This window comes from Rhinoderma darwinii, chromosome 10 (genome assembly GCF_050947455.1).
Source record: "Rhinoderma darwinii isolate aRhiDar2 chromosome 10, aRhiDar2.hap1, whole genome shotgun sequence".
In the NCBI taxonomy this organism is placed as follows: domain Eukaryota; kingdom Metazoa; phylum Chordata; class Amphibia; order Anura; family Rhinodermatidae; genus Rhinoderma; species Rhinoderma darwinii.
The window spans coordinates 39734731-39749703 of record NC_134696.1 but is presented as its reverse complement, the minus strand read 5'-3'; the positions used below and the strand labels follow the sequence as shown (position 1 = coordinate 39749703).

The following is a 14973-nucleotide window of genomic DNA, read 5'->3' as shown; positions in this document are numbered from 1 at the left end:
ATAACTCAAAGCAAAGATTATTCAGCAGGTTTACCTGTATCCTGACGTAAAACTACAGATAATATATGATGAAATCACATAAGGTATTCTTCCTTTCAACATCTGACAAATTCAGCTCTGCCACATCTGTACTTGTTACGTAATATATATGCTTAGCATTGTGAATGTCGTCTCTAGTTATATTGTCTCCTTTTACATCAACCAATAAAGCTACAGAACAGCGGGACCTGTATTTTACAATACAAGACAATGAGGTCACACAATGTACGTTGCTGCCACCCCAGGCTTTTATTCTGAAGTGCACTGCAGCTTAGGCAGCTATTCAGAGTCAGGGTTTGACAGTCACAATAAGCTGTCAGCACAGAGGATTCTGCTGATGTCCAAGCATTCAATCAGCTTTCGGTACATTGCATCCCCTACATTTTAAGCAGAAGACCTCAGGATCCTGCTCTGAAGTCAACACAGTCCCAACACCATCAATGGATTTCATCTCTTCTGCTTTGTACAATATACCAGGTAATTTATATCACTGGATGATGCAGCTGTTTTACTGGCACACTATGTGGTGGCATACTGAGAAAGAGAAATCCTTTATTAGAAATGCTCTGTTCTTTACATAAAATAGCGCTTTTTTAGGATTACAAGATAAAATGTTTCTAGATAATCAGTCAAAGGTAAATGTTTAGTGTTTTGGACCCTGACAATTTTATAATTTGGGGAAGGCAACGCCATTAGTGGGGATCATGTAAGTACCAGAGGTCAAGATGTAGCAGAGCTGAATGTAACTTTTTCTCGCTACATTATTTGTTGGGTTTCTTGTAGTGCTTTGTAGAACCACGAGTAGCAAATCTTTATATGCCAATGTGCTGTGATACCAAATGTGTATTACCATTGACGGGTAATGTTAAATGTATATAGTATAATGTACCACCCGTATACTTTAAGTATAAGTATATTAGAAATCACAAGGAATACTGTGAACATATAAAAGCAAGCAACTGCCGGCTCAGCGGATTTATATAGGTCCCTGAACACATAGATCACTTCTAATATTTGTAGTAATTTATAGCAGGGGCGCATTATTCCTTATAATCGACCTCAGCTGATACACAACAATGTTTTTGAAGTGAAAGGGAGAGTACTGTCCACCATTGATTTATTGATATGGAATACCCTCATCCTTGACTTCATACATGGTCTTTTGTAAGTGTATTTTTATGTTCTGCAGCAGCTGGGGCAAACCACTGTACAGTATACACTGCAGCTGATGAAGAACTTCTTGAGGAAAGAGGGAGCACTATATGTCAGTCAATGAGACTTCTTCTGCAGGGAGAGATACTATAAGAAGTGTCTATGTAATAGTAGAATGTGATGTTTATACAAATATTATTACAGACAAGGGAAAATTTCCATTGATGTGTATTATAACACTATTGAAGTGTAACTAAACTTTTGAAAAACTTTTGACATGTCATAGTGACATGTCAGAAGTTTTGATCAGTGGGGTTCCGTGCACTGAGTCCCCCACCGATCGCTAAAACAAAGCGGGAGAAGCGCTCAGGTGGGCGCTGTGCCACATCGTTTCTGATCGGCATTCCTTGGCTTTCCTTGGAGCAGTGTACGGGTTCAATAGATAGTCTATGAGTCCATACATCGCTCACTCGGCTTTCTGAGGAAAGACGATCAGAAAGGAAGTGGCACATGGCTCACCTGAGTACTTCTGCCGCTTCGTTTTAGTGATCGGTGGGGGTCTCTGTGCTCGGACCCCCACCGATCAGAACTTCTGACATGTCACTATGACATGCCAAGTTTTTTTTTAAAGTTTAGTTATCCTTTAAACACCACAGGTATTTTTTTTCAAAGAGGACCTGTCACGTCTCCAAGTAAATAAAACTGCCAGCATATCCTAAATCCTTTCTGACCCCTATTTGCTCTGTGTCCTGATTATTTTTTGGCACCAAATATGTAAATTAATTATTAAATTGACAACTCGGCAGTCTCCACTGCTCTGTGATTGTCTTGTCAACGTGGATAGTACCTCCAGCAGCGTGATCTCGTCAGATTTACAACATCTCACACAATAACGCTACCTTCTATTAGCAGTGCCGAGGGGGTCCAGGGGTCGGGACAGAACCAGCCTCAATGCCTTTCCCGGCTCCTGGATTCCCTTGCGGCTGCTTCCTGTTTCAAGTGTCTGTCCCGGCTCCTGTATCCCCCAAACACTGCTAAGAGAAGGTAGATCTTGTGAGATGTTATCAGTCTGACGAGATCACGGTGACCCTCTCAGACTGTGGAGACACCCAGTTGTAAATGTATTCATTAATTTAAATACCAGGTGCCAAAAATAACATAGATGATACCAGATAAATGGGGGCACTTAGGGAAAAGAAAAAAAAGTGTTTTGGCATCAGTGGTCAGGAAGGAATTAAGGTATGCTGTTAGATTTATTTATTTTGGGATGTGACTGGTCTTCTATTGTCTTTACCTTCTACTGGATCAAAACAGAAAAAAAGAAAATAACACAAACTTGATGTCTTTCTGTCAATAGGAACATTCATTATTTATTTCCAGTGGATAAAAATCGGTCCTGGTCATGTGATGGACACACAAGTGATTGACGAGTTGCAAGACACTGTTTTGATACCGGTTTTTTTTTTGTATTTTTTTTATTCAAAATTATAAAACATAATCGTGTATGTGCAGTGACATCAAAAGTTGTTGTGTTTCATAGACACACACAAAAAGGAAAAGGAAAAAAAAAAAAGAAAACTGCGCTCTTCATGAAGCAACTAACTAATTTCCCCTCAAAACCCACCCTCCCATCCTATTTGGCAGCGGCGACTTGGAAACGGAATTATAATAAATATCGCACCCGGGAAACGCTCCGTAGTCCATAAACAAATGCAAATTTATCCCATATTTTAACATAATCATAAAGGGATCATTGTCTACTTGATTAATCCAAGGGTGCCAAATTTTATTAAAAAAATAAAAGCTCTAGATTACCCCTATGAATATATTTCAATTTTTCAAATAGAATTAAACGGTCAATAGTCAAATTGTTCTTCCAATTTCAAGTCAATAATTTCCAAGATTCCCCAAAATACATGTGTCTAATTTAGGCTCCAAATTAGTTTTAATAATTTCCAAAATAGAATTCATATTTAAAGTTTTGATACCTGCACTGTAACTGTAACATATCCTGCACCTGTGTTTCCATCACATAACCAGTACATTACATGAGTTATATCTCTTGGAATTAAACAATGACGTTTCCCATTGAATTACAGCAAGCAGAGATCTAAAAACCGTGAGGAATTTATAAAGAAATTATATTAGAAAATTGTGTAAATAAACTTTAATTGCTGTAGCCATAAAACCCATTAAATATTTACATAGAAGTGACAATTACATATCTAGCCCGTACAAACGGCAATTCTCCGCTGACTTCTTTACATTATGTATATCTTTATTTTATATATAGTGTATATACAAATTTACTGTTAGGCCTTATTCAGATGGCTTTGTTCGCTCCGTGATATACGGACCTTGCAGGGGCGTAACTAGGAAAGACTGGGCCCCATAGCAAACTTTTGACTGGGGCCCCCCCTCCCCTGGGTGTCACACAACCCCCCCCCCCTTGTAGATAGTGCCTTTTTTACAGCGCCCCCCCTGGAGATAACGCCATATAGCCCCCCTGTAGATAACGCCATACAGCCCTCCTGTAGATAACGCCATACAGCCCCCCCTGTAGATAACGCCATACAGCCCCCACTCTAGAGAACGCCATACAGACCCCCTGTAGATAACGCCATACAGACCCCCCTGTAGTTAACGCTATACAGACCCCCCTGTAGGTAACGCTATACAGCCCCCCCTGTAGGTAACGCTATACAGCCCCCCTGTAGGTAACGCTATAAAGCCCCCCCTGTAGGTAACGCTATACAGCCCCCCCTGTAGGTAACACTATACAGCCCCCCCTGTAGGTAACGCCATACAGCCCCCCTGTAGGTAACGCTATACAGCCCCTCTGTAGGTAACACCATGCAGCCCCAACCCCCCAAAAAAAATCTGACCTACAGTGTGTCCTACAAAAGACATGTATCCCCTATCCACAGGATAGGGGATACATGTGTGATCGCTGGCAGCGATAGGGAGAACGGGGGACCAAAAGTCCCCTGAAGTTCTCCATTACAATGTAATTTCTATAGTGTTTCCTTTCAATAGTCGTCTAATGGTAGCAAAATTATTTTGTACAAAAATTCCAGTATTGAATATGTCCATTATTTGATCATAGGAAAGTCATGACATCTCTGGATATACTATATTTTTGTTGTATGGGTTACATAAGGATTACAATTTGCACGGATACAAAAAGAGTAATAAAAACAATGACCAGACATCAATCCCATTTCATCTTTATTGCATTCAGTTGCAGCGGATTTCTGGATTTGGGGCACATGGCTGTAATATTTATAGTAGCACAAGGCACAAATTAAATTTTCATCTAAAGTACGTCACTGACCTTATGTCCTGATGATAAAATAGTTATCATGATAAGATAGTTGCTATGGCTGCCTGGGGGCCTAATGAAGGCCCCCAGGTCCGCCATCTTTGTGGTCCTACTAAGCCCTGCCTTAATAGAAGCCTGTCAGAAAGACGATATACTGCAATACATTGGTCTTGCAGTATATCGTGCAAGTGATCCAAAGATCAATGGTTGAAGTCCCCTTGGGGGGGCTAATAAAAAAAGTTAAAATTTGTAAAATAAAGTTTTTTTTGTGTAAAAAAAAAATTACAATTAAAAGTTCTAAAAACTCCCCTTTTCCCATTTTTCACCTAAAGCATAGTAAAAAATAAAAAATGAAAACATAATTGGTATTGCCGCATCCGTAAAAGTCTGAACTATTACAATATATCATTATTTAACCCGCACGGTGTACGCTGTAAAAAAATTAAATTGTAAACACCAGGATCGCTATTTTTTGGTCACCTGATCTCCCACAAAAAATTTAATAAAATGTGATCAAAACGTCGCATATACCCCAAAATGATATCATTAAAAACTACAGCTTCTCCCGCAAAAAATATCATACCACTTAATCGACGGAAAAATAAAAAGTTATGGCTCTCAGAATTTGGCGACACAAAATAACGTTTATTTTTTACTTGTAAAAGTAGTAAAATATAGAAAAAACTATATATATTTGGTATCACCGTAATTGTATTGACCCGCATGTTGTTTTAATTGCACAGTGAATTCCGTAAAAACGAAGCGCAAAAAAACAATGTCGGAATCGCTGTTTTTTCGTTGTATACCCCACAAATAATTTTTTTCCCGTTTCCTAGTACATTATATGGCACAATAAATGGCGCCACGAAAAACTACAACTCGTCCCACAAAAATAAAGCCCTCAGGGACTATATTGACGGAAAAATAAAGAAGTTATGGCTTTCGGAAGGTGGGGAGGAAGAAACTAAAATTAAAATCTGAACGTTGTTTACGACGGGTAGGGGTTAAGCTCCATTGGAACCACTGTCTTAAACAATTTAATCAGCCTAAAATATACAATAGAGTATGGACACAGGTTTGAATATGAATTTTTTCTTATTGAAACGTTTATCAGAACTCCATGCAAAACCTTAAAATTCAGACATCAGAGCTTAAAATTTTACTTGTCTTGCGTCCCAAAAAATACCAGATAGATATTTGTAAACCGCGAGCCAACACGAACCATGGTAGAATTCTAACTGCTTGGCAGGGTGTCCCTCCGGCAAAAGCAATGGCGACAACGGGACGTACGACTCCCCTCTGCTTGTGCAGCGCGGCTCCACCTTCAAAATCTGGGCCTGGTGCGGTGCGTGACGTCACTCCTTCTGGAGAATCACTGCAGCGTTTTTTTGCTAATACTTTATTTATGGCTTGAAAATTTTAGTAATACAGGTCAGTTCACTTGCATAAACGAGATAAGACAATATTACAGAATATCTTGACAACTCGTCAAAAAGCAACTGAATCCTGTTGGAAAAGAACTAACGGAAGTGTGAACAGAGAGTAAGAGTGGACTCATCTGTAGTTGTTTTAAATAACAGATTTTTTTATTCACCCTCCACCCTAGAAGAGAGAAAAAAAAATAAAAAATGAAATGACAAAACGCTCCAGTGTTGCAGTGCTCGGTTATCAGCCCTGGTGAGTTTCCTGGCATTTTTTGTGTTGAATGCTTGATCTACCCATGTACCAACTGACTGGACCTTGCCTCTTGATACTGAGTGCTGGACTTGACATCGCCCGCCTCAGTGGCGGACACAGACTGCAAAAGGCCCCTGTGCAGATAATGTGCCAGGGCCCCCCCGCCCCCCCCCCCAATACCGACAAAGTTACCTAAACATATATATGCATATAAAAATAAACCTTACTAATAAAAATTATGAAGGAAGATTTATATTGTACATTTTATTACCAGTTTAGAACACAAGTAACACATTTTTTTCCGGGTTAAATTCTTATCTAAACTAAGTCCCTAAATGTGGGCAAAGAAAATGAAAAACCTATACTCACCTCCTCCGGCGCCTCCGTTCCCCCTCCGCAGCCCCTATCCCTTTCTGTGTTTACAAAGCTGCTGTGGTGACGCGCGGTCGATGGCACATGACCGCTGCAGCCAATCAATGCCCTCAACAGCGATTTGCTGTGGAACTACTGTCCTCAGCAGCACACCAATGAGGAGTTATTGGCAGCAGCGGTCACGTGCCATCGGCAGCGCGTCACCAGTGCAGCCTTGTACACTTGTAACACAGACCGAGACAGGAGGATGGGGGCTGCGGCGGGTGAACGGAGGCGAGGGAGGAGGTGAGTATAGTTTTTTTATTTTCTTTGCCCACATTTAGAGACTTAGGTTAAATTGAATCATTGAATATAACACAAAGCACTCATGCAACTGAGATGCAATAATTTAGATGATCTTATCATGCTTAGCTTACTGCACTGTTACCTATCAAGCAGGACTGAATCTCAAGATATCTACAGAGGGGGCTGTATGGCGTTATCTACAGGGGGGACTGTATGGCGCTATCAACAGAGGGGGCTGTATGGCGTTATCTACAGGGGGGACTGTATGGCGCTATCTACAGAGGGGTCTGTATGGCGCTATCTACAGGGGGGTCTGTATGGCGCTATCTACAGGGGGGACTGTATGGCGCTATCTACAGGGGGGACTGTATGGCGCTATCTACAGGGGGGACTGTATGGCGCTATCTACAGGGGGGACTGTATGGCGCTATCTACAGGGGGGACTGTATGGCGCTATCTACAGAGGGGGCTGTATGGCGTTATCTACAGGGGGGCTGTATGGCGTTATCTACAGGGGGCTGTATGGTGTTATCTACAGGGGGGACTTTATGGCGTTATCTACAGTGGGGTCTGTATGGCGTTATCTACAGGGGTTCTGTATGGCGTTCCCTACAGGGGGGGTCTGTAGGGAAAGTCATACAGCCCCCCCCTGTAGGGAACGCCATACAGACCCCCCTTTAGGGAACGCCATACAGACCCCCCTGTAGGGAACGCTATACAGCCCCCCCTGTAGGGAACGCTATACAGCCCCCCCTGTAGGGAACGCCTTACAGCCCCCCCCTGTAGGGAACGCTATACAGCCCCCCCCCTGTAGGGAACGCCATACACCCCCAATCACTCAAAAAAATGCGACCTACAGTGTGAAAAGACAAAAGACATGTATCCCCTATCCACAGGATAGGGGATACATGTGTGATCGCTGGCATTGATAGGGAGAGCGGGGGACCGAAAGTCCCCCGAAGTTCTCCATCACTCACCTCTGACTTCCGGTGTCTGCGCAGCTCAAGTGTGACCGGCGCTCCATTCATTTCTACGGAGCTGCCGACACAGACCCCGGAAGTCCGAGGTTTGTGATGGAGAACTTCAGGGGACTTTCGGTCCCCCGTTCTCCCTATCAATGCCAGCGATCACACACGTATCCCCTATCCTGTGGATAGGGGATACATGTCTTATGTTTAATGGCAGAGCGGGGAGATACTCCCTGCTCTGCCGTAGTGTTCCGTGGCATCGCGCTGTAGCAGCCATAGCGGCAGCTAGCGGAGATTCCGGCCAAGGTGGGGGCCCGTGCCGGCAGGTGACGCGGGCCCCCTAATGCCGCGGCCCCGTAGCAGCCGCTACGGCTGCTATAGCAGTAGTTACGCCCCTGTGTTAGGGGGAGTTCACACTGAGGTTTTTTTCGCGAAAAACGTCAGAAAGTGCCTCCCATTGAAATCCATGAAATTTTTCCTGCGAGCAGTAAAAACCGCATGCGGGAAAAAGAAGCGCAATGCCCTTTCTTCGGGCGTTTCTGTCTCTGACTTCCCATTGACAACAATGGCAGGCAGAAAATGCGTTTTTTGCTGCGTTTCCCTGCCCACGGCCCGATGGCCGAAAAACGCCACAAAAAAACGCAATGAAAAACGCGGGAAGTGTTCTACCGGCAGGTCAAAATATGCCTCAAAATTCCGGAAGGAATTATGAGGCAGATTTTTCTACATAAAAACTTCTCCCTTCTGACATGAACTTTTTAACTTCATCTACCTGTCCTCTGCAGTCTGCACGTCCTCCACTCGTCCTGTGTCTGTCCTCCGCTCATCCTATGAGTTCTCCGGCAGTCCTGACTGTACTGTCCAGCCGCCCGAAGTCTTACGTCGCACCGCCCCCTGTCCTCTCCCCTGCCTGAGCGCTCCTCCTACCACCAGCATCGCCGTCCTGTCCTATTCATCTGTGCCAGATTGGCAGTGCAGTGTAGCGGCTATCACCGGGCCCGGGCACCCGCCCCCTCCCTCCCGATTGGTAGTGCAGTGTGGCGGCTATCACCGGGCCCCCGCCCCCTCCCTCCCCTCATGCCTAGTGTTGTGATGCTACTAGGCATGAGGGGGCCCGTGCCGCCAGGCCTGGTACATAAAATGTAATGTGCCTGTCAGGGCGACACGGGCCCCCCCATGCCGCGGGCCCCGTAGCAGCTGCTACGGCTGCTACTGTGGTAGTTACGCCACTGAACGGGCCCCCTTCCCACGCGGGGCCCTTGTGCAGCTGCACCGGCTGCACATGCGGTATGTCCGCCCCTGGCCCGCCTGTTACTGACCCAAATCTGGTTACCACAAAATGGTTCACACCCACCATCTGCAGCCCTCCAGTTCATTGGGGACTATCCTCGGGAACATGACCTGGGAATCTTAAAGTCCATACCTCGTTGCGGGGGTTAAGGGTGAAGAACGTGATATATCTTAGATTCAGCACCCTAGGTTAGCCTGTGCCAGATCAATAATGGTCCCAGTCATTCATTGTACCTGCATGCTGCCAAATTACTCCTGGGCTTCACTCTTTCCCCAACAAGTCTGCTTGGTGCAACTGAAGTCTGCTCCCGCCACGCTGTGCTACTCTGCTTCACTGTCTTCGAGACGTCATCAAAGTTCAGACTACGCTGGCTGGGGAATGGCAACCAGGATTAAACAGTAGAAACGAATACAGGGGGAATGTGGATTACAAACTGAAGGAAGCTGATATGAAAATTGAGCTATTAACATCTCTGCCATTCAGCACCCCAAATAAACAAGATTTTGTGGAAAAGAGGTTAATCTGGGCAAAAATTGTTCATGAAAACTGATGTCTAAATAAAAAATTGTTTTCTATGGAAAAATGTTTTGATCCAAAAGAGACCAAAATGGTCAGTTTCTGTCCATCATAGACGATGGATGGCTTTTTAGACTGGCGGTACTGAGGCCATTGATATCAATGGTGGGCTGGATGGGAATGATGTTGGTGTTTCATTTCCATCCAGCCATGTTGTTTTCAATGGGGGAGGGAACTGATTTCCTTGCTTGAAAGGTGTGAACTCATCCATAAAAAAGGATGAGACTATGGGGACTGTCAGACTGAAGAGGAGAATTAAAGAAGTAAAAAAAGATAAGATAAGTTAGAAGCATTGTGGAGAGCTTTATAAATGAGTCTTAGGGTACTGACCTGGACCGTGTAAACAAGCGCCGATCAACAAGACAGCTTGTTGATCGGCGCTCGTTTGCACCTTTTACAAGGAGCTAGTATGGGGACGAGTGCTCATTCCTACGATCGTTCAACCCCATACATTTCCGTCTTGTCGGCAGCACGTCTCCCTGTTTACACAGAGGGATGTGCAGCCGACAACGATAATAGTTTCAGTATTTAAAACTTTACGATCAGCCGATAAACGAGCAAGGCGGTATAACGTGAATTGTAACAACCCTTTCATGGGGTTGATAAGTATAGATACTCTTTAGAATGACAAATCCATATTTAAATTAAAAAAAATGAAAGAAAACATCTGACTTCTTGGAAGTAATTGGCAACTGAGTGACTTAAATTATGAATTTGTTTTACAGAATTTAATTTCATTTTCCATAGTCACATTTTTTTCATATTGTATGTTCTACACAGAAAATAAGATTAAACCCCCAAGCAAAACTTTTATGGTTACCTTGTGTTTTTTGTAATAAACCAGAACATTTTGAGATCACGTTGACACCAGCAACAGTCTCATTTCTATAAGCACATATCAACACCCGTGACAGTCTCACTTCTATGAGAACATGTCGACACCAGTGGCAGTCCCATTTCTATAAGAACATGTCGACCCCAATGAGTCTCACTACTATAAGAACATTAAGATACCAGTGAACGTCTCATTTCTATAAGAACATGGTGACACCAGTGACAATCCCATTTCTATAAGAACATGAAGACACCAGTGACAGTCCCATTTCTATAAGAACATGAAGACACCAGTGACAGTCTCATTTCTATAGGAACATGTCGACACCAGTGACAGTCCCATTTTTTTAAGATTATGAATACACCAGTGAAAGTCCCATTTCTATAAGAACATAAAGACACCAGTGACAACCCACTTTCTATAAGAGCATGAAGACACCAGTGAGTCACATTTCTGTAAGAACAGGTCCACACCAGTGACAGTCTTATTTCTATAAGAACAGGAAGACACCAATGACAGTCCCATTTCTATAAGAACATGTCGACACCAGTGACCGTCCCATTTCTATAAGAACAGGAGGACACTGGTGACAATCCAATTTCTATAGGAACACTTTACGAAATATAGTGTCATGATCATATATCTTACTTTCCATATGTGAACACACACTATGCAAATGCATCTAAGTTAGGAAGAACGAGGTTGGATCCAGCATGGAAGATGCGATAAAATGGAACTAATTTCCAAGTTTAATGGGCCAATAAGTTTGGCTAGTTAAAATCAGGACTTGGGTGCACAGCGTGAAATCCTGGTAGTGTAAGGAAAATTATAGTAGTTTGTAGAGAGCCTACGCGTTTCAGACGCTGCAAGCGTCCTTAATCATGGCTGAAGCTTCAGCCATGATTAAGGACGCTTGCAGTGTCTGAAACGCGTAGGCTCTCTACAAACTACTATAATTTTCCTTACACTACCAGGATTTCACGCTGTGCACCCAAGTCCTGATTTTAACTAGCCAAACTTATTGGCCCATTAAACTTGGAAATTAGTTCCATTTTATCGCATCTTCCATGCTGGATCCAACCTCTTTCTTCCTAGTTTTGTCTACTCATCGTGTGCCGACACGAGGATCCGTGCAGGATTATCCAAAGTCACATATGCAGCAAAGGTGAGCTGGAGGTCGTTCTTTCTATCCTTGTTCAAATGCATCTAAGCACCACACCGCAGCTGGACTAAATAGAAATTTCAATGAAGCACAGAGTTTAAGGGGAATTATGTGAGTTTTCTCAGGTAAGGAGTCTATGAGAGGCTGTGCATTTTTGCAGAAACTCGAGGTGTGGTGAAAATATACAGACCAGGCCCCCATAAGCAACAGCCAAAGTATCTTTACTAACAGTGCCAGCAGTGTGCCCCCAATAACAGTGCCATAATAGTGCCCCCCACGATCATTGCCTAGCAGAGTGCCTTACATAAATATTGCCAGCACCAGCAGTGTGCACTCAATAAACCTTACTGCTAGCAGAGTGCCCCACATAAACATTGCAATAGAGTGCTTACCTTAAAAATGTTTAATTAAATGATATAATTCAGTGTGCCTGCAGCTGCCTCAAGGGGGAGCTCACTGCATACATATTTATACAACAGGAGCAATATGCTGTATACACATAGGCAGGAAGCTCCCCCAAGTGACGGCTGTCAGCAGCCTTTTGCGTGAGACTTGCTTCTTCTGCTAAAGTCCTAGAATTCTTCCCTATTTCTGGAGACTCCAAGACAATCAGGGAGAGGAGGCAAGTATGGTTTCAGTATGTCAGGATTGATCGGGAGATCAGATAACTAATTTGGAGTCTTTGCCTTTGTTTTCTTTGGTTGTAGCCACCTGTTTTTCTGCATACCATGTTGCCAATAGCTTTTTTCTGCTTAAAGTGAGGCTCAAGTTGTACACTGCTGCCTGAACTTACATCGGGCGTGGGGAAACACTCCTGCACGCTAGGAGGTACAGTTGCCCTGGCACGAGTTCATAGTTGGCTAATTTTTTTTCCAGGGACACTTAGGGTGTGGCTTATCGGGTGGGGGTGTCTTATGTGGGCGTGGTTAATCTTGTGGGCATGGCTAATGGGGCATGGCTTTGTTCAGAGAATTCTGCATGCAAATAAACAAACATTTCTGCACTAGTTTGGCTGACAACTACTATGGTGGCCAGTATCTCTCTCTGGTTATCTGGTTGTTTACAGGCACGTGGTGTCTCACTTTATCACTAGGAATAGGCGATATGTGCAGTGTAGATAGTGCCACATTTATTGCCCCTTGTAGATGGTTCCCCACACTGCCCCTAGTAGATAGTGCCACACACTGCTCCCTGTACATATTGCCACACATGCTTCCCGTAGATAATGCCACAGTGCCTCCTGTATATAGTTCTACATGGCCCCCCTGTAGATAGTGCCACATGGCCCCCTGTAGATAGTGCCACACGGTCCCCACTAAATAGTGCCACATGGCCCCCTGTAGATAGTGCCACACGGCCCATTTTTAGATCGTGCCACAGTGCCCTCTGTAGATAGTGCCACAGTGCCCTCTGTAAATAGTACCGCACTCAGCCCCCTGTAGATAGTGCCACACAAAGCCCGCTGTAGATTGTGCCACACACAGCCCCCTGTAGATATTGCCACACCTCCCTTTTTAGATAGTGCCACACTCCCCCTTGTACATAGTGCCACACTCCCCAGTTGTATATAGTGCCACACTATCCCCTTTATAAATAGTGGCACACTGCTCCCTTTCTAAATAGTGTCACACAGGCACCCTGTAGATAAAGCCACACAGCCCCCCTATAGAGACGGAATCCTTGCGTGGGCCAGCGAGATCCAGTGACATCATTGCTCCGGCATGCGCAGGGATCCCGTCCCTGAATCTTATAGGCTGCAGGCCTAGCGTGGCCTGTAACTTAGTGAATGACAGAGCAGGGAGCGGATCGTTTCCTGCTCTGTCATAGTATTCAATTGTTTCTGCGTCCTATTGAATATGGCATTTGCCAGTTGCCGGAACACGATCCGGGACAGTAATTTGCCAGGATTGTGTTTGTAAATTCGGGACAGTCCCAGCAAATTCAGGACTATTGGCAACTATGCGAGTCCAATTGTAATTAATAGGACCCATGCACGATACTCTATATGGGTGTCGTACCGTTGCCATGGCAACTGTTCCGCGCAGCCTTCAGTAGAGTCTCCACGCTCAATGTCCATTTGTGTGGGAGAGTACAACTGGAGCTACTCTTTAAACAACTATAACTTTAGTAGGTTTTTTTTGGTAATTCAGCGATTTCCATAATTTAATCCATAAGATTTACTATTACTAAACCCTCACACAGTTAGCAGTTTCTTTTTGTGTTTGTGGTTGGTTTTAATTTTATTACTGCTATTCATTAATGATAATGTACGAACAATAAAAAGAATCACACAGTGTTCACATTACTTCACAATTTTTCACGTGAATAAATAGTAATGATTAATCCTTGTAAATCTCAGGGATTAGTTTGGCTAGGTAGTGCGTAGACAATCACCCACCTGTCAAATAATGAGCTGGAGTGACAGCCTGGCACTCGTATTTCTTTGCCAGCTGTGTGATACTATGTATTGGCAACAGAACAGGGGAGTGCAGTTAGGATAGGATTTATGGTAAGCGGATTATTACAATGCATTACATCACATCTCCATTACCATCCCCATTACACGTACTTGTGATAGAAGTGTAATATTCCAAATATATAATGTAAGTAAATAATACACTTAAAGGTGTTTGCCCATCAGAGGCATATATGGCATATCAACATATCACCTCTGGGACCTGCAGCTATCTCTAGAACGGGCCCCCTACCTTTCTCGGTTCCCGTAATCTCCGTCCATGTAATCAGAAAACAGCATAGCACACTGAGCTATGCTGTTTCCGTAACTCCCATAGAAGTGAATGGCAGTTACGGAAACAGTATAGCTCGTGCGCTACGCTGCCTCCGTAACTGCCATTCACTCCTATTGGAGTTATGGAAACAGCATAGCTCAGCGGTTTTGAGGTATTTACCATAAAATATTTTTGGGCTGCATAGACAACACTTTTCTGGCTGCTTTCGAAAGTTTGAATGGTGGGATAGAGTCTGATGTGCTAAGGTAGTAAATTTTAGAGTTGGGGGGCGCGGGAGATATTTTGAGGACAATGATATGAGTAACAGGCAAGAGGAGTGCAGAGAAGGAAAGAAGGTCTTGAGAGGACCGTAGATTACGTGTGGGGAAGTATTGGCAAGTTGGCGGAAGAACGGACTTATATGTTATTGTCAGTATTTAAAAAATAATTTGCTGGGTGATTGGTAGCCAGTGAAGGGACTTGGACAAAGGAGAAGAATGAGGGGAGAAGTGGATTAACCGGACAGCAGAGTGGAGGATGGATTGGACGGGTGCAAGGAAGTTAG

The 14973-nt window shown here is 43.8% G+C and overlaps 1 protein-coding gene across 1 annotated transcript in view; it reads left to right on the top strand.

The window, feature by feature from the left end:
- The first annotated feature begins 300 nt into the window (after nt 1-300).
- Nucleotides 301-14973, top strand: part of LOC142661390 (carotenoid-cleaving dioxygenase, mitochondrial-like) — a 43298-nt gene continuing 28625 nt past the window's right edge. The window contains exon 1 of the mRNA XM_075838772.1: nt 301-516. Coding sequence (XP_075694887.1) covers nt 480-516 — 37 coding nt within the window. The 5' untranslated portion in view covers nt 301-479. The remainder of the gene's footprint in view (nt 517-14973) is intronic.